Source organism: Stegodyphus dumicola, chromosome 1 (genome assembly GCF_044657685.1).
Source record: "Stegodyphus dumicola isolate Sdum_Otavi_A_Nest chromosome 1, ASM4465768v1".
Lineage (NCBI taxonomy): Eukaryota > Metazoa > Arthropoda > Arachnida > Araneae > Eresidae > Stegodyphus > Stegodyphus dumicola.
In genome coordinates, this window is record NC_140768.1 from 94,577,813 (window position 1) to 94,596,113 (window position 18,301).

General features: G+C 32.5%; 1 protein-coding gene across 2 annotated transcripts in view; it reads left to right on the forward strand.

Moving 5' to 3' along the window:
- Positions 1 to 4,855: 4,855 nt before the first annotated feature.
- The window catches only part of LOC118193548 (kinesin heavy chain-like), a 204,472-nt gene continuing 191,026 nt past the window's right edge, over positions 4,856 to 18,301 (forward strand). For both annotated transcript variants that reach the window (XM_085817867.1, XM_085817870.1), the window contains exon 1: positions 4,856 to 5,380. In XM_085817867.1, coding sequence (XP_085673993.1) covers positions 5,237 to 5,380 — 144 coding nt within the window. In that variant the 5' untranslated portion in view covers positions 4,856 to 5,236. The remainder of the gene's footprint in view (positions 5,381 to 18,301) is intronic.

Consider the following 18,301-nt stretch of genomic DNA (forward strand, 5'->3'; position numbering starts at 1 on the left):
TAAATAAGAGACAATTGTATGCATAATAGTTTTTGTGATTTTCGTTCATTCAGTGATTGCTTTCAATGGTTTTCCTTGATTGTAAATTAAATAAAATCAATTTATCTTTAGACCCTCTTTTAGGATGAGATCTGCCAAAAAGTATTTAAATATCAGTAAAGCTCACGTTACTTCTAAATTGAATCAAAACATCAGTTACATTGTATAAAATTTCGGCCACTTTTATTTACTGAAATTCTTATACTCCTCAAGAGATAAAGGGAATTCAGACAAGTTAATAAAAAAATATCTTTAAAAAAGGTTGTTATTTTGTCTGTAATAAGGTGTATGTCAACTTACTATTAAATGTATGAAATTAGGATTGGATTACGGAAAGGCACGCGAACGCTATCTGCTTAAGGGGATGGGTGCTTTCGTGTAAACCTTTTTAAGAGAAAATTGCTCGCATTTACGTTCCTAGTGGAAAACTCCACATGTAATCAATCCGTTCTTCGGGTTTGATAGTATTAATTTTGTTCGCTTACTGAATTACATCAAAGAACACAACAATTACCTGTATAAGAGGAGTTATGCCTCCGCGGAGGACTTTCTAAGAGAAGCTGGCTTGCATTTACGTTACACAAAAACCGTGAATCTAACTATTTAGCCGGGATTCAAACCCGAGCGAGCTACAAGTGTTCAGCCACCTTTACCGCTCTACTGAAAAGCCTGTAAAAATATTGATAAAGGAAAAGTATTGAAATAACCGGTTTAATTTACTAACCTATATTTCTCAATCGACAGTCATAAATTACGCATACGAGGGGGATTATTTGTGAATAAATAAACTGTATTGCACTTTTCTCCACTATTTCATATTACAATGGAATTATTGCATTTCAAAGTTATTTCTCATGAATTAATTTTGCTCCGTTCATGATTTTTGATATTTTCAAAGAGAAAATTCCGCACTTTAAATTAAAAAAAAAAATACACGAGAAGATACTTTATGCAAAATTTTGCGTAAACGGTTTTCTTAATTTTGCTTTGAAAATATTCCAGGGTAATCGTTTTCATTACTGGAAGATATATGAAAAAAAGATTTACTACATTGTGCCAACATCCAGTATGTCGTTATTCTTTTGAAAACGTGAAAGATTACTCTTTCTAAAATAAATTAGAAAATGTATTATGTGCAAATAGAATATTCGTTGAAAATGAAATAGACTTCAACCTTTGGATATAACGATGGTTTTAGACGAAATTTCTACCTATGAAAAGAAATTGACGTATAATTAATTCTTCATGAACATTTAAAACTGTTCTCAAAATTCTTTTGATGATTGCATGTATAGGTCACGGATTTTTTTTCTCTGCTAACATAAACAAACAATTTTACAAAGAAAAATTCTCGTTAAAGATATACCTTCTTTGCCTGATAGTCCAATGTAATATTTGTTAAAGTTAAATGATTAAACGTAACCAATGTATCTCGGATTTTGATTTTTATATTATAATAACAAAATTATCGAAAAAAGCAGATTTAAATCTCTGTTATTGTTATGTAAAGCTTTATTATTGCTGTAAGTTCATCTCAAAATCTAATTGTATTGAATCTCATTCTAATCATTTAATGTTAATAAATATTATTTATTAATATTTAAATTAGCCATTACCATTATTTTATTAATCAAAATATGTTATTAAAAATCGCATTCCAGCCTGCAAACTTACAAATCTAGCCCGCATTTACTATATTTTGTTAAATTTTGTTCTCGCTTTCTAATTTCTAATACGAAAATACGCGAATATAAATGAAGAGTGAAAACAAAGTTAAGAAATTCACAAATTATTTACGAGATTGATTAGAAACAGTGAGTAAAATATAAACATTACATACATTTTGTTCTAAATAAATTGTGCACTGGATATGCATCCAGTACTGCATATTTATTTACGCACTATTTATTTAGAACTTCATTTAAATGAAAGCAAAATAATCATCGAAAAAATTGCAAATCTAGCAACCCTTCTACTATGGGACGTAAGCGTCCGACAAACATGTAAATTTTACTTCATCCATGGAGGGGGACTAACGAGTTTTCTCATTAGTAAAATGTCAAAGAGGGGGCAAAACTGTTTCGGATCGCGCCAGGCTGAAGGCTATATTATGAGAATTTCGGCCTGGTTTTAGAAGGTTAACTGCAGAGTCAATATCGTCCGGATTTCGTAAGCTTTGATTATTGCTGTGACAAAGAATTTCGTGGAAAAGTTTCCAACTTGTTGTGTTGATCATATCTTCCAGAACATCTTTATGCATGCCTAAGGTCGCGGGGCAGTGATCAGAGTTAAGGTCTTGATGTACTTCGAAATTGAAGGAGAAGGAAGTAGTTGATAAGAAGACATCAAGAATGTCGCCTATTCGTGGGTTCTGAGGCAGATAGGTATATTCACTTGGCACGTGAAAATAGACCGGATGATTTTTGATAAATTCAGCTAATTTCATGCCGTTTTTATTTGTTCTTCTACAGCACCATTCCTGACTTTTGGCGTTCAAGTCTCCGGCGAGTATAACTTGTTTATTAGTATCCAGAATCTTGGCAAGGTAATTGATAGCTAACATATTACTCGGCGGATTATACATGGCATTGAAATAGACATTTCCGTAGTGCGGAAGGAGAATAGATGCAGTGAGAAGTTCATGTCTATTATAACGCTCATCAGCTATCATGCAACATTGTAGAGAATTTCGAACATAAATGGCGACCTCCTCCCACCTCGGTGACTTAGACGATCGCATCTGTAAGATTTAAAGTTCGGAATCGTCATCCTTATACTTGGAGTGGCAAAAGTTTCAGCTATCATCTCCACGTCAATGTCATGATTCATAAGGAAGTCTGCAAGTTCCGGAATCTTGTAATGAATGCCTCGTGCATTCCATGTCATAATGGTAATGGGAGCGCTGGTTGGTCTAAATTGTCCCATTATCAGTAGTGGATGAAGATTTCAATTCTTGATTTGTCTGTTTAATTTCTTTGACCGGCCGAGATATCTGAAAACCAGCATTTTTGATAACAAAAACAAGTTCCGCTAAGATCTTTTCGGCATGGACGCACTCTAAATATATGGCGAGTTGAAAATTCTCTTGTGTGGTTTGGTGGTAGGGGAGAGGGATGGGAGGCCCTCGGACCACCCCGGGGTGGTCCGAGGGCCCTCTTAAAATTGGGGTGGAAGTAGAAGTCCCACCTTCTTGAGGCTCTGGCAACTGTTCGTCCATGAAATACATGGACAAGACAATAACAAATGCTTTCAGTAACTGAATAACCTATTTGTCACCGGTGAGGGGTTTATGGAGGGGAGACTTACCTCACTTGATATTTTGGACAACACTAACCTAAGATACACTACATGCCTATAATTTTTTAATTAATTACTGCCTTCTTAGAATGTGTATTCCTTGCAATGACAACTTTGTTTTAATGTAGATTTAGTGCTATAACTCGATCTCAGTCATGAAGAATGATAATTCCGATCATATGAAGAACCATCAGTTTTGTTAGTATTAAAAAAGAATGTATTTTAATAATTTCATTGGTGCATATTTTGTACTTCCGAATTTATATATTTTGTATAGTACTTGCGAACGATTATAAAAGAATGAGAAATTTGTATAAGGAGATATTATACTCTATTCTCTTTTGTTTCTAGTTTTCAGGTTAGTTTATACAGGTATGGAAAGTCACGCAAAGGCTATCTGCCTAGTGGGAGAGATGCTTTTGTGGAGGACTTTCTAAGGGAAGGTGGCTCGTATTCACCTAACATAAGAGAAAAACCGTAAAGAACATCCATGCAGCTAACCCATTCACCTGCGATCGAACTCCCAATATCCAGCGGTCTCGGCTACTCATGGGACTGTTAGTTTTCAGACTATTTTCTGAGTACAGTATTTGCAATACACACACAGAATAAAATAGCTTTTTCTAAAACATTTTTGTTGCAGAAGCAAGAGTTGAAGTTGCAAAATACTTTCTCTATATTTGTAGCATCTGATATGCAACATAGTATCTATTTCGCGAAGCAATATCCACACTTGGTTTAGCTGCAGGAATAACAAGCGGTATACTATGGGTAAATGATGCCCCCTTCCCGAAGATATGCTCGTTAGAAGCATCTGTCTGTTGGCTGATAATTAACACTTAGTCTTGATTTTATTGTAATATTGCTCTTTGTTCCACCCAATCTACTACAGCAATATTAATCCTCCCACATACTAAGCCTTGAATAACATTTTTTGTGGATGCCATGCTCAGTGAATACATGAGAAAATTTAATTATTTAATGATAATTTCAGAATGGATTAAGCATATTTTAATTCACAATAATAAAAGAAGACATTAGGGTTACAACATCAAAGGGTTACATAATCATTTATTTACAAAATTTTCGTTTCAATTATGAATCAGAGAAATTACCTCCGAGACTCAAAGTGAATGCTATATAGCAAGTGTTCCGAAAAGGAAAAGTGAATAAAAGACTGTCACTTGAACAAAATCAAATCTATTTATTTGCGGTACTGGTGAAGAGCAGATTTGGCTCAGACGCTGCGTACGATTCGCAATTTTTTACATATTTGAAAATAAAGGTAACAAGAACATTAGTTGCACTTTATTTAGAACTTAAAACATGATGCTTCTTCAGTGCTTCAGTACATGATGCTTCTTCATAAAACATGATGCTTAAAACATGATGCTTATTGATTTGAAAATATATAATACCTCTATAACATTTGTTTCATTATTAAAAGTGACACATGATAAAGAAAGAATGAATGCTATTTAAAGTTTATCTCAGAAACTGCATTATCTCGTGTTCATGACCGTAATACTCTTCTCCGAAAAATGGCTGACTTTCGTGATTAGGCTTTGTTGATGAGTAATTTAAATCTCCCTAATTTCCAAGTTTTTTGTTGTAGTACTTGCACATAAACCATCATTTGTCATTTGTAGTGTTATCACATCAAATCGGAAGTATTCAGAGTGTTCACTGTACATATCCATTGCTGAACTAGCAAAACAGAAAACATAGGTGTCTCGTATGTCTAGTTTATGATAAAAAATCTCGGTTCCAAATTACTCAAGTAACAAGTTTAAATGCATTTGACAGCTAGTTTCGTGGATCGTGAATCCAGCCGATAATTTATAAATTATAATTTAGAGAGATCTTTTTTTTATTGGATTTGTGAAATAAAATATTCGAAATGAATTTGCCACACGAACCTCCGGCTGAAGACAGTATTAAAGTCGTATGTCGATTTCGGCCTTTAAATGACGCCGAAGAAAAAGCTGGAAGTAAATTTATCGCAAAATTTCCTCCAGGTACAGAAGAATGTCTTTCTTTAACGGTAAGTTTTTATTTATTTATGTAATAATTTTGTAAAATCAGAATAATTAAAAATCTTAAATACAGATCTGTTGACTGAAAGTTTAATAAATATATAATTGTTGTATTTTGGTGACTTATTTTTACGTTACCTGTTTTGATGCAGCTTAAAAAGTACGAATATTTTTCAATTTATTCGTAAACATTTTGTTAAATTTTTTCTGTATAGTTTATGTAATTTTACTCGATAATTACTGTGTCCTATATTAAAGAATATTTATCAGTGTAGTATTTTACTCCGTTTCTTGTTGATATTTTAGCGCTAATTATAATAGCAAAAGTGGGAGCATTATAAATATTATATAAATGAAACTTCCTCATGAAACTGATAATACAAATTCCCTTTATTTGTGTCTTAACATACACATGAAGGTTTAATGTATTTTAATAAACTGTTTCAAATTAATTGTATGCATACATTTGAATTATAAATTCTAAAGCAGCAATTTGTGCCCTAATTTTCTGCAAGATGATATGACACTTGTAAACTGTTTATAACATCAATATTTAGTAAGTGTTTTTTAATCTGTAGAATTTTTTGAGATTGTACAAGAATTTGAAGCAATAAAATATAATTCTAACTTACTAATTATATATACCTAAGCCACCAATTGATAAGCTTGCCTATTTACCATATATTGAACACAAATTGAATGTTTTTTTTTTTTTTTTTTTCAATTTACAAATATGATTTTTGGTAGTCTTCTGTTATCGGGACTGGATTCAGAAATGTATGCAAATATGGATGTATGTCTACATGCGTGCATATATATGTGTATATATGTTACTGTGAAAGAACGAAATTGGAGAATGTCGACTTTCACCGGAGAATGTCAACATTCACCAGATATGTAGGTGAAAGATCGAATATTGCATTACATTCTTGTACATTCAGACCCTCACTGGTGTATGTCGACAATCAGAGATATGCTCTGGTGTAGGTCGAAAAGAGAGGAGTATATGTATGTACATGCTGTCATTGAAAAAGGAAGTGTTCCGCAAATAAATTCAGTTGGCCTCTTGTGCAATTCAAAGTGTCATAATAGTTTAAGTTGTTGCAATAAATAAGATTTAAATCACATAATTTAGTAACTTTTTAACTTCTATTATTTTCCTTTCTCATTTTGAATGTACTGTGTATTTCAAGTTCTTATATTCTTATTTTAAGGCTGAAGTGTGTTTTTTCGCGACTAAATTACGGAGAAGAAAATATAATATTATTAGACCATTAGTACATGGTGAATGTCAACATTTACCGGTGTAAGTCAGAAATAAGAGTATTTAGAAACTATTTCGGACATACACCAAACGACTATGTGAATGTTGACATTCCCTGGTGAAAGTCGACATTCTCCAGATTTCGGTGTTTCACTGTAACATATACACACATACATATGACATACATACATTTCTGAATCCAGTCCCGATAACAGAAGAGTACCTTTAAATTTAGGTATTTAACATACAAGTCCTTTCTTTCTTAATGCGTGTTAGAAATCCATGACAGTGATTGTGTATTTTTTTTATTGAAATGTATGATGTATAAAGATTTATTTCAGCAGTTATCTGTTAAAATTGGTACATCAAAATATTGTCTTGAGTTTTAATTAGATTGAATCTTAACAAGAGTCTGGTGGTGTTTTTATTTAATACAGTCAAAAGTCGTTAATTCGGACACCCATAATCCGGACATCAAAGCTACAAACTTTAGAGGGAAACGACGCGGCGCACAATGAATTGGAAGTTGATCTGTCGGCACTATCCTTATCTTCGGGGCATTTAGGCAGGGCATGTTTTTATTTTATTTGGCTTATAATTCCTTACTAAATGTAGTATTTCATCTCGATGTACTCCATCTTTGATATGATTTAAATCAAGTTCCTCGTCATTATAATTTGCTTCTGATACTGAAGAAAGTGACGCAGAGGTTATTGAAAACGAAAAAATTTTGATTCACAAATTAGTCGGTATTCTCGACTCAGCAATTATAGGACTTGAACAGCGGAACTTTGTAGCTAAACAAGAAAGAAATTATTTCTGTTTAATAGAATTAAAGAGAAAGTATTATCACATGAAACGAAGCAACTTAAACAACTTACATTGAAAGAAATATTTAATAAAGTAAACAAATAAATATTAAGCTTTTTCTTTTTGTAAATTTTGATACCCTTTAGATCATAATTGTTCTTTATTTCGTAAATTACGGTTTCATATTTTTAATTTTGTAATTTCTGCAGGCCATCTTACCAGATTTAAATTGACGATCTATAATCCCGAAAAATCGATAATCCAAAATCGCCACAGGGTTCGTACAGTCCTTAAGAGTCCTTAGATTTTTTGGAATCGATTTTTGGTCTTTAAAAGTCTTTAATTTTGCCCAAACTCAGCAAAAGGTCCTTAATTTTAATCATCTGAAATTTCTGTCTGTTTTTATGACTGCCATTTTGAGTGTGAATTAGCATGTTGGGGGATTATTTTTGGCGATTCACTGACATATATGGTTATCATTTGAATGGGTTATAATTTGTTTCTATTTTTAATATAAATGATGGAATACTCGAGTTTCTAAGCAAGAGGTGAAACATAAGCATTTTGAAATTCATTTTTTTTTTTTTAATAAAGAGCTTTTAAACAACATTTTGCTTTTGGGGATGTGAATTCTTTTATTAAATGATTCTAAATTTGGCAACTTGTCAATATTTTGGCGATTTCAAGATCAGTTTCTATAGAAAATTTTTAATTCCGAGATCTGAGACATTTTCGACGATTTTTTTTAAAACATCATAACACTGATAAATTTTATTAAAATAATGGTAATATATTGTATATTACCATTATATATAAGTATATTTAAAAAGTAACATTAAAATAAAACATTTTTAATTTTCTCTGTCATATTATAAAGTTTCATTTTGGCAACTTATTATACAATATTTTGAATCTGAAAAATAAACAAAGTATAATGCTTTAAAGCACAATTTACGAAACAGCTCTTAGCAAAAGCAAAATCAGCTATGTAATTAATTAAAAATATCTTTTCAATTTTTTCATAGTAAGAGTTTTGGCTAAAGTGCAGAATCGCCCACTTATTTATTTTTTGCTTTCTACAAGGGTAAGAAGAATTAGATTTTTGTTAATATTCTTTGACCTTTTTAAGTGAAAATATTCCGATGTGTACATGGATTAAGTCAAGGAAGTGCACAATGCCATTTTTGTGCAGCTCTGGGATATTTTTTTAAGTGAAAATAGGTCGATGTTTACATGGGTAATTCTTAATGTGCAATTCTTAAAAACGCGCCAAGCAGTGGGCGATTCTGCACTTTCCCCGGAGTTCTTCCCATGTAATTGTCTCAGAATATTCAAAATTCTCAGAATATGCATCAGTTTTCTCTATAAAATAGTTACTGAGCCAGATTAAATTAAAATTAAATTGTATAATCTTTGACCACTACTCAACATTTTTAGTTTGAATTTGACTGTTCTTGTTTAATTACGTCACCGTGAGCTGTAATTGATTTTGTTATCATCAGAACATGCGTTTATGTTTTTAGTTCTTTTTAAATAAAAAGATTATTTAACCCTTTGTCTGATATTGTAGTTACTTTCAGACATAGCGATAATATGCTTCTATGCTTCACGTCTGTCAGGGATTTTGGACTATTTAACTTTTACCAGATCAAGTAAACTCTCATAGGTACATTGTGGAGAGGTTGACAAGTTAGGGGAGATAAACTATGCAGAAACTAGCGAGAGCATTGGTTTGCACATTGAGACAAATCTCTAATTCTTAGAAAAAATGCTTAAAGAGAAGGAAATCGATATAAACTAGCCAAAATGATTGGGAAGGCTTCAAATTAAAATGGCGAAAACCTTCAAATTAAAATGACGAAATTAAAATATTTTGTTGAGTGTTGTTGTTACAACAACACTCAACAACTCTACAAAACATAAATGTTTTGTAGCTTTTAATGTGTAATTATCCTATCATTTAAGAATCAATGTCATAAATTACACATATTTTAAACTGTGAAATTTTATTAGATTTTGATTTTAATAGGGCTTTTTTTAACAAATATTGTTAAAAAATAAAATTTAATAGTGGCCATGTAAATCCATAATGACTAAGGTTGTCAAACTACCTAATTTAATTGTTTATAACTAACTGCTTACCTTTAAAAATTATCTCTACATATCAAAGCGAGTTATTGCCTTTCATTAATCCTTACCGTGGTCACAAGATAAAACACAAAATTGTAAAAATTCATGTAAAACTTATTCTTTGCATCTAGTGAGACCTGAAATAATACAAAACAACTTATCACCTATGGTGTTTTAGTGGAACCTTAAAGTATATTAACTGGGTTACAATCCTTGAACTCTACAAGAAGCTATGGCACAAACTGCGTCAGACAGAGCCCAACTAACTTTCAAAACTTGCCAACCATGCCTACATCAGGCTTTTCAGGTTTTTTCTAATCAGCAGGTCTCTCTCTAGACAAGCAGCAGCGGTAACAACATTCAGTCTTTTGTTATTAATCATGCTGGTTATGATCTTACTTCTCATTTGAACCTATGGCATTTGACATAAAATCTACCTGCTATTTACTAAACCTCAAAACTGACTAAGTATGTGAGAAAATGAGACATAAGAGAAATCAACATAAAGCTGACTGTTAGTAAAACGTAAATGTCACTTATCTTCTTTCAAATATGTCCAACTATTGTAAGTGCAAAATATTTAATACTACTTGATAAATTGCTTAACGTTTATTTTATTCTCAAACTTATTAGTAATTATGTTAATTAATTCATGTTTAGTAATAATGAATACTACTTAGGATTTTATTTTTGGGAAGGTATTACAAAAGTGAAATTCAGGCATAGATAATATTTTTAATTGAAATTTATTCAGTTCCCATTTGCTCATAGGTCCTTAATTTTTTCATTAATGGTCCTTAAAAGTCCTTAAAAGTACTTAATTTCTGTGTGCAGAAATGTGTACGAACCCTGGCCCAAGTTCCGACGAGTCCGGATTAACGACTTTTGACTGTATATTGTTTACCAGCTACATGCATAACATTGTTTACTAATTGTTACTAAAAATTATAAAAATATTGTGTATAACATTAAGTAACAAACTTAGCAGTAGTTTTTTACAAAATTGAAAAATACGTTTTGATTATCCACACATATAGTAAAACGTTGCAAACTCCTTTCCGACTTTGGAGAGCATCTGCAAACTTGTTTACTTTGGAGAGAAATGTTTCTTTGGGTATTTGTCTCAGCAGCACATCCAATGCCACCTATTTTTTTTTAACATTCATTTTCCATGCGACTTATTTACACTTTTACATTTGGTTTTTTGTACTTTTTTCTTCCCATGTACATAGTGATCTGTTTTTGTTGAAAAAAAGAAAAAAATCAGAAAATTACATTAATTCAATATCCTGTACATTCTTGGAACCAAAATCACGAAATGAGAAGGAAGTGGCACGGTTTTTAAGTGAGCCACATTATAACCACATTATGCATACTGAAAGCTAAGTACAGTATTTTGCCAAAGATGTCATCTGCAGAATGTTCTAAGATAAAATGCTGAAATGTTCGTAGAAATGATCATTGCACTGGCAAAAATATCTAGAGAAGTCAGCTGGAGAGGATAGTACACACTTAAATACTTTTTGATGACATTTTAGGTTGTGACATCAATATTTTTGGTACTATTCGGTTTTGAGGGCCGTAAAAAATCGCCAAACTATTATTGATGCCAGTGCTGCCAAAAATAATTGCGGCAACCCTAGCGCAAGAAAGGGAGTATAATAGTAACTAACTATCTAAGATTGATGTTTTAATTTAGATGAAAGGTTAGTTTCATATAATACATTTTTATTATTATAATTTATATAAAAAAGGCTAAACAGGACTGAATAGAAGCATATGAGTAAATAACTATTTCACATCATTATTATAATTTATATAAAAATTGCTAAACATAACTGAATGGATGCCTGCATCGCTATTTCGCTACCGAGTTATCGCTAAAGCATAATTTCGTCTCGTTGGTTGTTCAAACATAATTTTCTATAATGAATGATGCCTTTTCTTTGAAAAAAAATTAGGTAAAGTGCAGAATCGCCCACTTATTTGTTTGCCATCTTTTACAAGGATTAAAAACAATTAGATTTTTGTCAATTTTCTTTTGCTTTTTAAGTGAAAATAGGTCGATGTGTACATAGATAATGTCAAGGTTGTGCGCAGTGCCCTTTTTGTGCAATTCTGGGATTTTTTTTTTCAAGTGAAAATGGGTCAATATGTGCATGGATACCGAGTATGTGCAATTCTTAAAAACGCGTCAAGCAGTGGGTGATTCTGCACTTTACCCAAAATTCTATCGCAGACTTTTCGTCATTGGCAATTCCTAAATTTTTAAATCCATAGGATATCAAAAAAGGATTTAAAATCTAAGAAGGATTTAAAAATTAAACTAGTATTTCAATGGCGTCTTAAGAAGTAAACTATATACAGTCAAAAGTCGTTAATCCGGACCTCAAAGCTAAAATCTTTCTGCGCATGCGCCGCATTGACGCATGCGCATAGGCATTTTACTCGTGCGCGCAAGACATTTACGACTGCGCATATGCGTCTGCGCAAGTGCAGAATACATTTTCGCGTGCGCGTTTAATATATAACGGACGGTATAAGCTAAAATTATCTAATTATCTATTTCAGTTAATGTTGATGATTGCGTTGTTCTTTAATCTTTGAATTGGATCCGGCTTATTATTTTTTGCAGACTGTAAGAGCAATTTTCTAAAAGTAAGCTTGAACTTTCGATTATGTCAAATAGAATTTCCGATGCTGGAGCTCCCAAAGGATCTAGAAAACCGTGGGCCCGCAATGAACTGGAAGTTGATTTGTCAACACTATCGTTATCTTCAGGGCAGATGTTTTTAGTTTATTCGGCTTATAATTCCTTACTAAATGTAGTATTTAATTTCGATGTATTCCGTCTTTGATATGATTTAAATCAAATTCCTCGTCATTATAAATATCAGGAATAAAATCAAATAGTTTTCTGGTTGCAATTTTCTAATTTCGGCTATGCGTAAGGTATGCTTTACGCATCCGCGCGTTGAAAGAAATGTTTAATAAAGTAAACAAATAAATATTAGGCTTCTTTTTTGGTAAATTTTGATACCCTTTAGATCATAATTGCTCATTATTTTATAAATTACGGTTTCATATTTTTAATTTTATAATTTCTGCATGCCATCTTACCAGATTTAAACTGATGATCTATAATCTGGAAAAATCGATAATCCGAAATCGCCGAAGTCCCGACGAGTCCGGATTAAAGACTTTTGACTGTACTAAACTTACGCAATCTGAAATGAGCGAGTACGCTAGATTTGGTGTGCTGTTACATGGGCGCGTTTGCTAAATTCGGCGCTTTTGCGCATACATTTTTACTGCAATTTTTTTACAGTCCTCAAAACGGAATAGTACCATATTTTTTTTTTTTTTTTTTTTTCTTTTTTTGTAATATAGTGTGCTACCATCAGTAATTTTTTTTGGCTGTTCAGTGGGGTTGCAAATAATGAGAAAGCACTGAAAATTTCTTTTTATTAGATAAAATCATGTTAAAGAGAGAATACATTTGATAGCTATATATATATGTAAATGACAAAGTATCACTCGATAGTAGTTGGTGGCATTTTGTAATAAGATTTAGGGAAAAAATATATTTCAGGATACCTTTTGGCGAAAATTGCCAATTTTTTGGGTGCCATTCTTGTTTACGTGCAACACCCTTCCAATTAAAAGAGCAGCCAAAACATAACAAAATTATAATCTCAATAAACTGCACTTTAAATCAAAATAAAACAAGGAAATAACATAAAAATGGAAATACATGTTATCTAATCTGCACAGTATAAAAAGGAAAGGTCAAAGTATATTTATGATACCCCTTAACATAAACTTGGCGATTTTTGACGATACATCTATACAGAGTTTGTGCAATTCTTTGGCTTGAGTAGCGGCGTTTTTTGCGCAAAAAATCACTGCTACACAAAGCCAAAATAACTAGACAACAAATTGCACAAACTCGTTATCCATGAACACATCAACCTATTTTCACTTAAAAAAACATCAGAAAATTGCACAAACTAGGTTTTGCGCACTCCCTTTACTTTGTCCATGTACACATCAAACTATATTCACTTAAAAAGTCAAAGGAGCAGCTGACAAAAAAATATATAATCTCAATAAACTACATTTTAAATCAAACAATGAAATAACATAAAAAAGGAAATTCATCTTTGCATTACACAAAGGAAATATTTACTTACCTTGTTTATGAATTAACACATCTTCAGTCAAACAAAATTCCTTAACAGCATCCAAAAACTTCCTAAAATTATCTGAACTAGAATCTGTATACTGGCATGGCCACAAAAATTCACAAAGTAAGAGTCAAATATCCTCCTTAGCTCTGTATCGTCTGACCATATGAATTTCCTTCCTACAAGTAGGACTCTTAATAATGGCTACTAAGTAAACCTTCATTTACACATCAGTCAAGTAATGCTCTTTTCCCCTTTCTGTTCAAATCATACAGAAACTTCAAATTAATCTTACCACATACAGGCATTTTACCATGTAAACCATAAAACAAGCTACATACTTCCTAACCCACACACACACGCCACAAGCCCTTACAAATTTATCCCAATCATGCAACCGATTACGTCATAATAGAGTTTCCCTACCATTCAACTACTCAGGCTACCATAAATGAAACAACTTCGCAATAATACAAGGGGTGCCCTTCTCTCTACTCTAACCACAAATTTAAAAAAAAAAAAAAAAAGAGAGAGAGCTTATGTACAAGTTGTGATCAAAATTCTGATTGCAAATACTCGAAGATTTATGAAGATACTGTGAAAATAAGTTTTCAGTAATAGTTAAAACTAATGTGATTAAGTGAACCTCTTTACAGATTACTTTTTATGTACATGACTGAATAATAATGGGGTTCAATGATAGAAACACTTAAGTTTTTAAAAATTAATTAGAGATGGAGTGAAAGAAGGGAGGAAAGAACTTGTCTTGACCTTGGGCTTAATTTCTAAGATTAGAAATGCCAGAAACTTACAAAAGGCCATCAATAGAAAAGAAGCTACATAAATATATATAATTAATAAAGAAAATTTAAATTAATAAAAAGTATAAAAAGTGTCTGTGAGAGTTTTGATTTTAGTGATCACCTAAAAGTGCTTTTTTAATATTTAATATGATTTATCAGTAGATGGTCGAGTTGGAAAAGCAAAATATTTTATAGGCTCTTATGTGAATATTTATTTAGACTAACATGAGAACATTTTATACTTCTGTATTTAAAAAGTGAAAAATAGTAATATAATTATATAAAAATATTTGTTTTCAATTAAATGTATTATGAATTAAATGCATTTTTATTGAAGTCAATCAGATTAGTAAAAAAGTAATTTTCTTAAGAATTGCATCTATAGATTTTAAATAGTTTAGTTTGTTAATTAATAACAGACAGATAAATGTGAAAGAATAATATCCTATGTTTTTCCAAATGGCAGCAGACTTGAATGAAAAGTGAAACAATGCAAAATCATATTTCCAGATTAAGCCTGTGTTCAGACAAAGGTGTTGTCATGATAAGATTTTGTGGTTTATGGCGGTGGTCTCAGACTCAAATTGCATGTGGACCACATACTTGACCTGAAAATAGTTGGGAGGAAAATTTTTTTTAACAAAATTTGAAATAACTGATTAAATTTTAACTTACTTTCAAATTTTACTTACTGAACATATACAGTCAAAAGTTTTTAATCCGGACGTCCATAATCCGGAATGATCTATAATCCGGACCTCAAAGCTACAAACATTCTGCCATGCGTCAACGCATAATGCGTTAATGCATGCGCATATGTTAATGCATGCATAAATATCTTTATTATATGCAGCTTAAGTGTCTGTTTGTCACCGAAAGTTTGTTTCCTTGCGTAACTGTACTAGCCAATGAGGTGAAGTTGCCACGGCACAGGTTGCCGTTTCAATTGAGACGCAGACAATTTCCTGTAAAACTTGCCTTTGCTATGATCATCAATAAGTCTCAGGGCCAAACGCTTAAGTGTGTTGGCATTTTTTTACCTGAGCCTGCATTTGGACACAGTCAACTTTATGTTGCCTGTTCAAGAGTTTGTGAAAGAACGGACGTAAAATTAAAAATGATAGATTTATAATATAAAAATAAAAAATATAGATCTTTGACATGTCAATTAACGTTTCATTATTTAAATCACCTCTATTGATTGAGCTAGGAGTGGCTCTTAAGAAATGTACCGCCAGTGGTTTTCTTCATTGCGCTCTACTCTAAGCAATTAAGCAAGTAGAAGGGGAAAACCCCGTGGGGCAGTAAGCAAAGGGGCGTCCTCACCGCCTGCCCTGGGTAATTCAGTTTAAATTTACAGACACCTTTGCACAAATCATTTTAATTACAATTTATAATATCTAGAACAGCAGTCATTTCGTATGACCGCTGGGCTTTCTAGTATACATATAAAATGATAAATCCAACTGATGTTTGCACCATTTAATGGACGACTGCTCATATGCCCAAAAGTAAATAAATCTTAAAGCTTTTAAAAATTCAATATGGCTATTCAAACACCAAATTTTTGTTGACAGTTTTTGACATTGCATTTTCTTCATTTGAAAGAAGTTGGAAAATGTTGATATCCATTGGGAAACCCTGTGAAGTTACCACCTGATAAATCAAGTTTGAATCATTGCAAATAAAAATTTGAATTCTTTTAGCATTAAAATGAGATTTAAGTAAATTTAAAAATAATTTTCTCTCACAAAATTTTAAAAATGTTGCTGATCCTGAGAAATTATTAAAAAAGAAATTTTGAGAATGAGTTGGTTAACTGTCATGTGCATTATTATTAGCAGGCTAGTTAAAAATTTTTTATGTTAAAATTGAGAAACTCTTTCATTATTGAAATGCTTGACATATCTCTTTACATGTCCAAATAGTTTTTTGAAGATTACCCTCTTATAGCAATTTCTTGGTTACAAGTGAATGCATTTCCAGTTATAAACAGGTTTTTGTATCTCATTTGCTAATATAAATAACTAGCGGGCAAGCCCGCCAGCTGAGCGGGCTGAAGCCCGCTATGTATTGCTCGTGTGTAAAAGAGTTCCCGTGTTAAATTTCCCCGGTATACGAAAGTTGGACCGAAATACCAGTGTTCACCGGTTTTACCCGGGCTGCACCAATTAATTCACGTATGTATAGAGAAGATACTGCATATACGTTACACATGCGTAAAATTACGAAAACAACTTGCACACAGCCCGCTTGCCGAAAGTTTGAACGAACTACCAGTGTCTAGCGGTTTTGGGTGGGCTGCACCCGCTTTATTAAATTATTCATCCAGAATATACTGCATACACGACACACATGCGGAAACTCACGAAAACTCCCATAGAGCCAGCCCGTTGGCCTTTATTTGAAAATGTCCAGTGTTCAGCGATTTTACCCGGGCTGCGCCCGCTTTATTCGCGTATGCATCCAAAAGATGCTGCATACACGTTACACATGCGGAAAATCATGAAACATACATGGAGGCAGCCCGTTCGCCGAAATTCGAAAGTTGGATCGAACTACCAGTGATCAGCAGATTTGCGCGGGCTTCGCCCGCTCTATTCTCGTATGCATCCAGAAGATACTGCATACACGATACACGTGCGTGAAATCACGAAAATACCCATACAGACAGCTCTTTAACGGCTATTCGAAAGTTGAACCGAACTACCAGTGTTCAGCGGTTTTGAGCGGGCTGCGCCCGCTTAATTCACATATGTGTCCAGAAGATACACATGCGTTAAATCACGAAAGTACGCATGTAGCCAGCCCGCTCGCTGGAATTCGAAGGATGAACCTAACTACCAGTGTTCAGCGCGGACTGCGCCCGCTTTATTCGCATATAAGTCCAGAAAATACTGCATACACGATAAACATACCTAAAATCACGAAAATACTAATGCAGTCAGCCAGATCGCCTTTATTCGAAAGCTGGACCGAACTACCAGTGTTCAGCGGTTTGCGCGGGCTGCGCCCGCTTTATTTACTTATGCATTCACAATATACTGCATACACATTACACATACTCAAAATTACGAAAACACTTATGGAGCCAACCCGTTTGCCGGGATTCGAAATTTGGACTGGACTACCAGTGTTCAGCGATTTTACTGCTCAGGCTTTTTGCCAAGTGTAACCGCAAAAATTTTCGGGTTTAATATTCAAACAGTAGATTCGTTATTAAAACTCCTTTTAATAAACTTCAACATAATCACATACAAAAGTGCATCAATATATATATAAATGTAATTAATCAACCATAATTATTTATATTAAGAAAACTTTCCATATACCATGTTCAAGCAACAGAAATTCAATTTAAATCCCTAAACGAAAAATAAAAATTAGTCAGAATTTAAATAAATAGTTTATTCATATTTTATTTATTTTTTTGCAATTAAAATTTCTTAATTAAAAATAAATTTAATATTAGCTTTAAGCGAACAGAAACATTTGTTACCAAAAATACGACAGTATATATATTAATGAATTTATATATAATAACAAAAGCAGTGAATGATTACGTAGCTCAGTAACACAAATGAGGACGCTGATTTAAGCTATTAGAAATATTAATTTGTATTATTCAAAGTTGCTTTTCTTATTCAGATCCAAAAATCACAAATTGTTCGAAAAATGCACAAAAAATAGTATCTCAACAACTAACAGTCCGATCGGCTCGAAATTTACAATCTT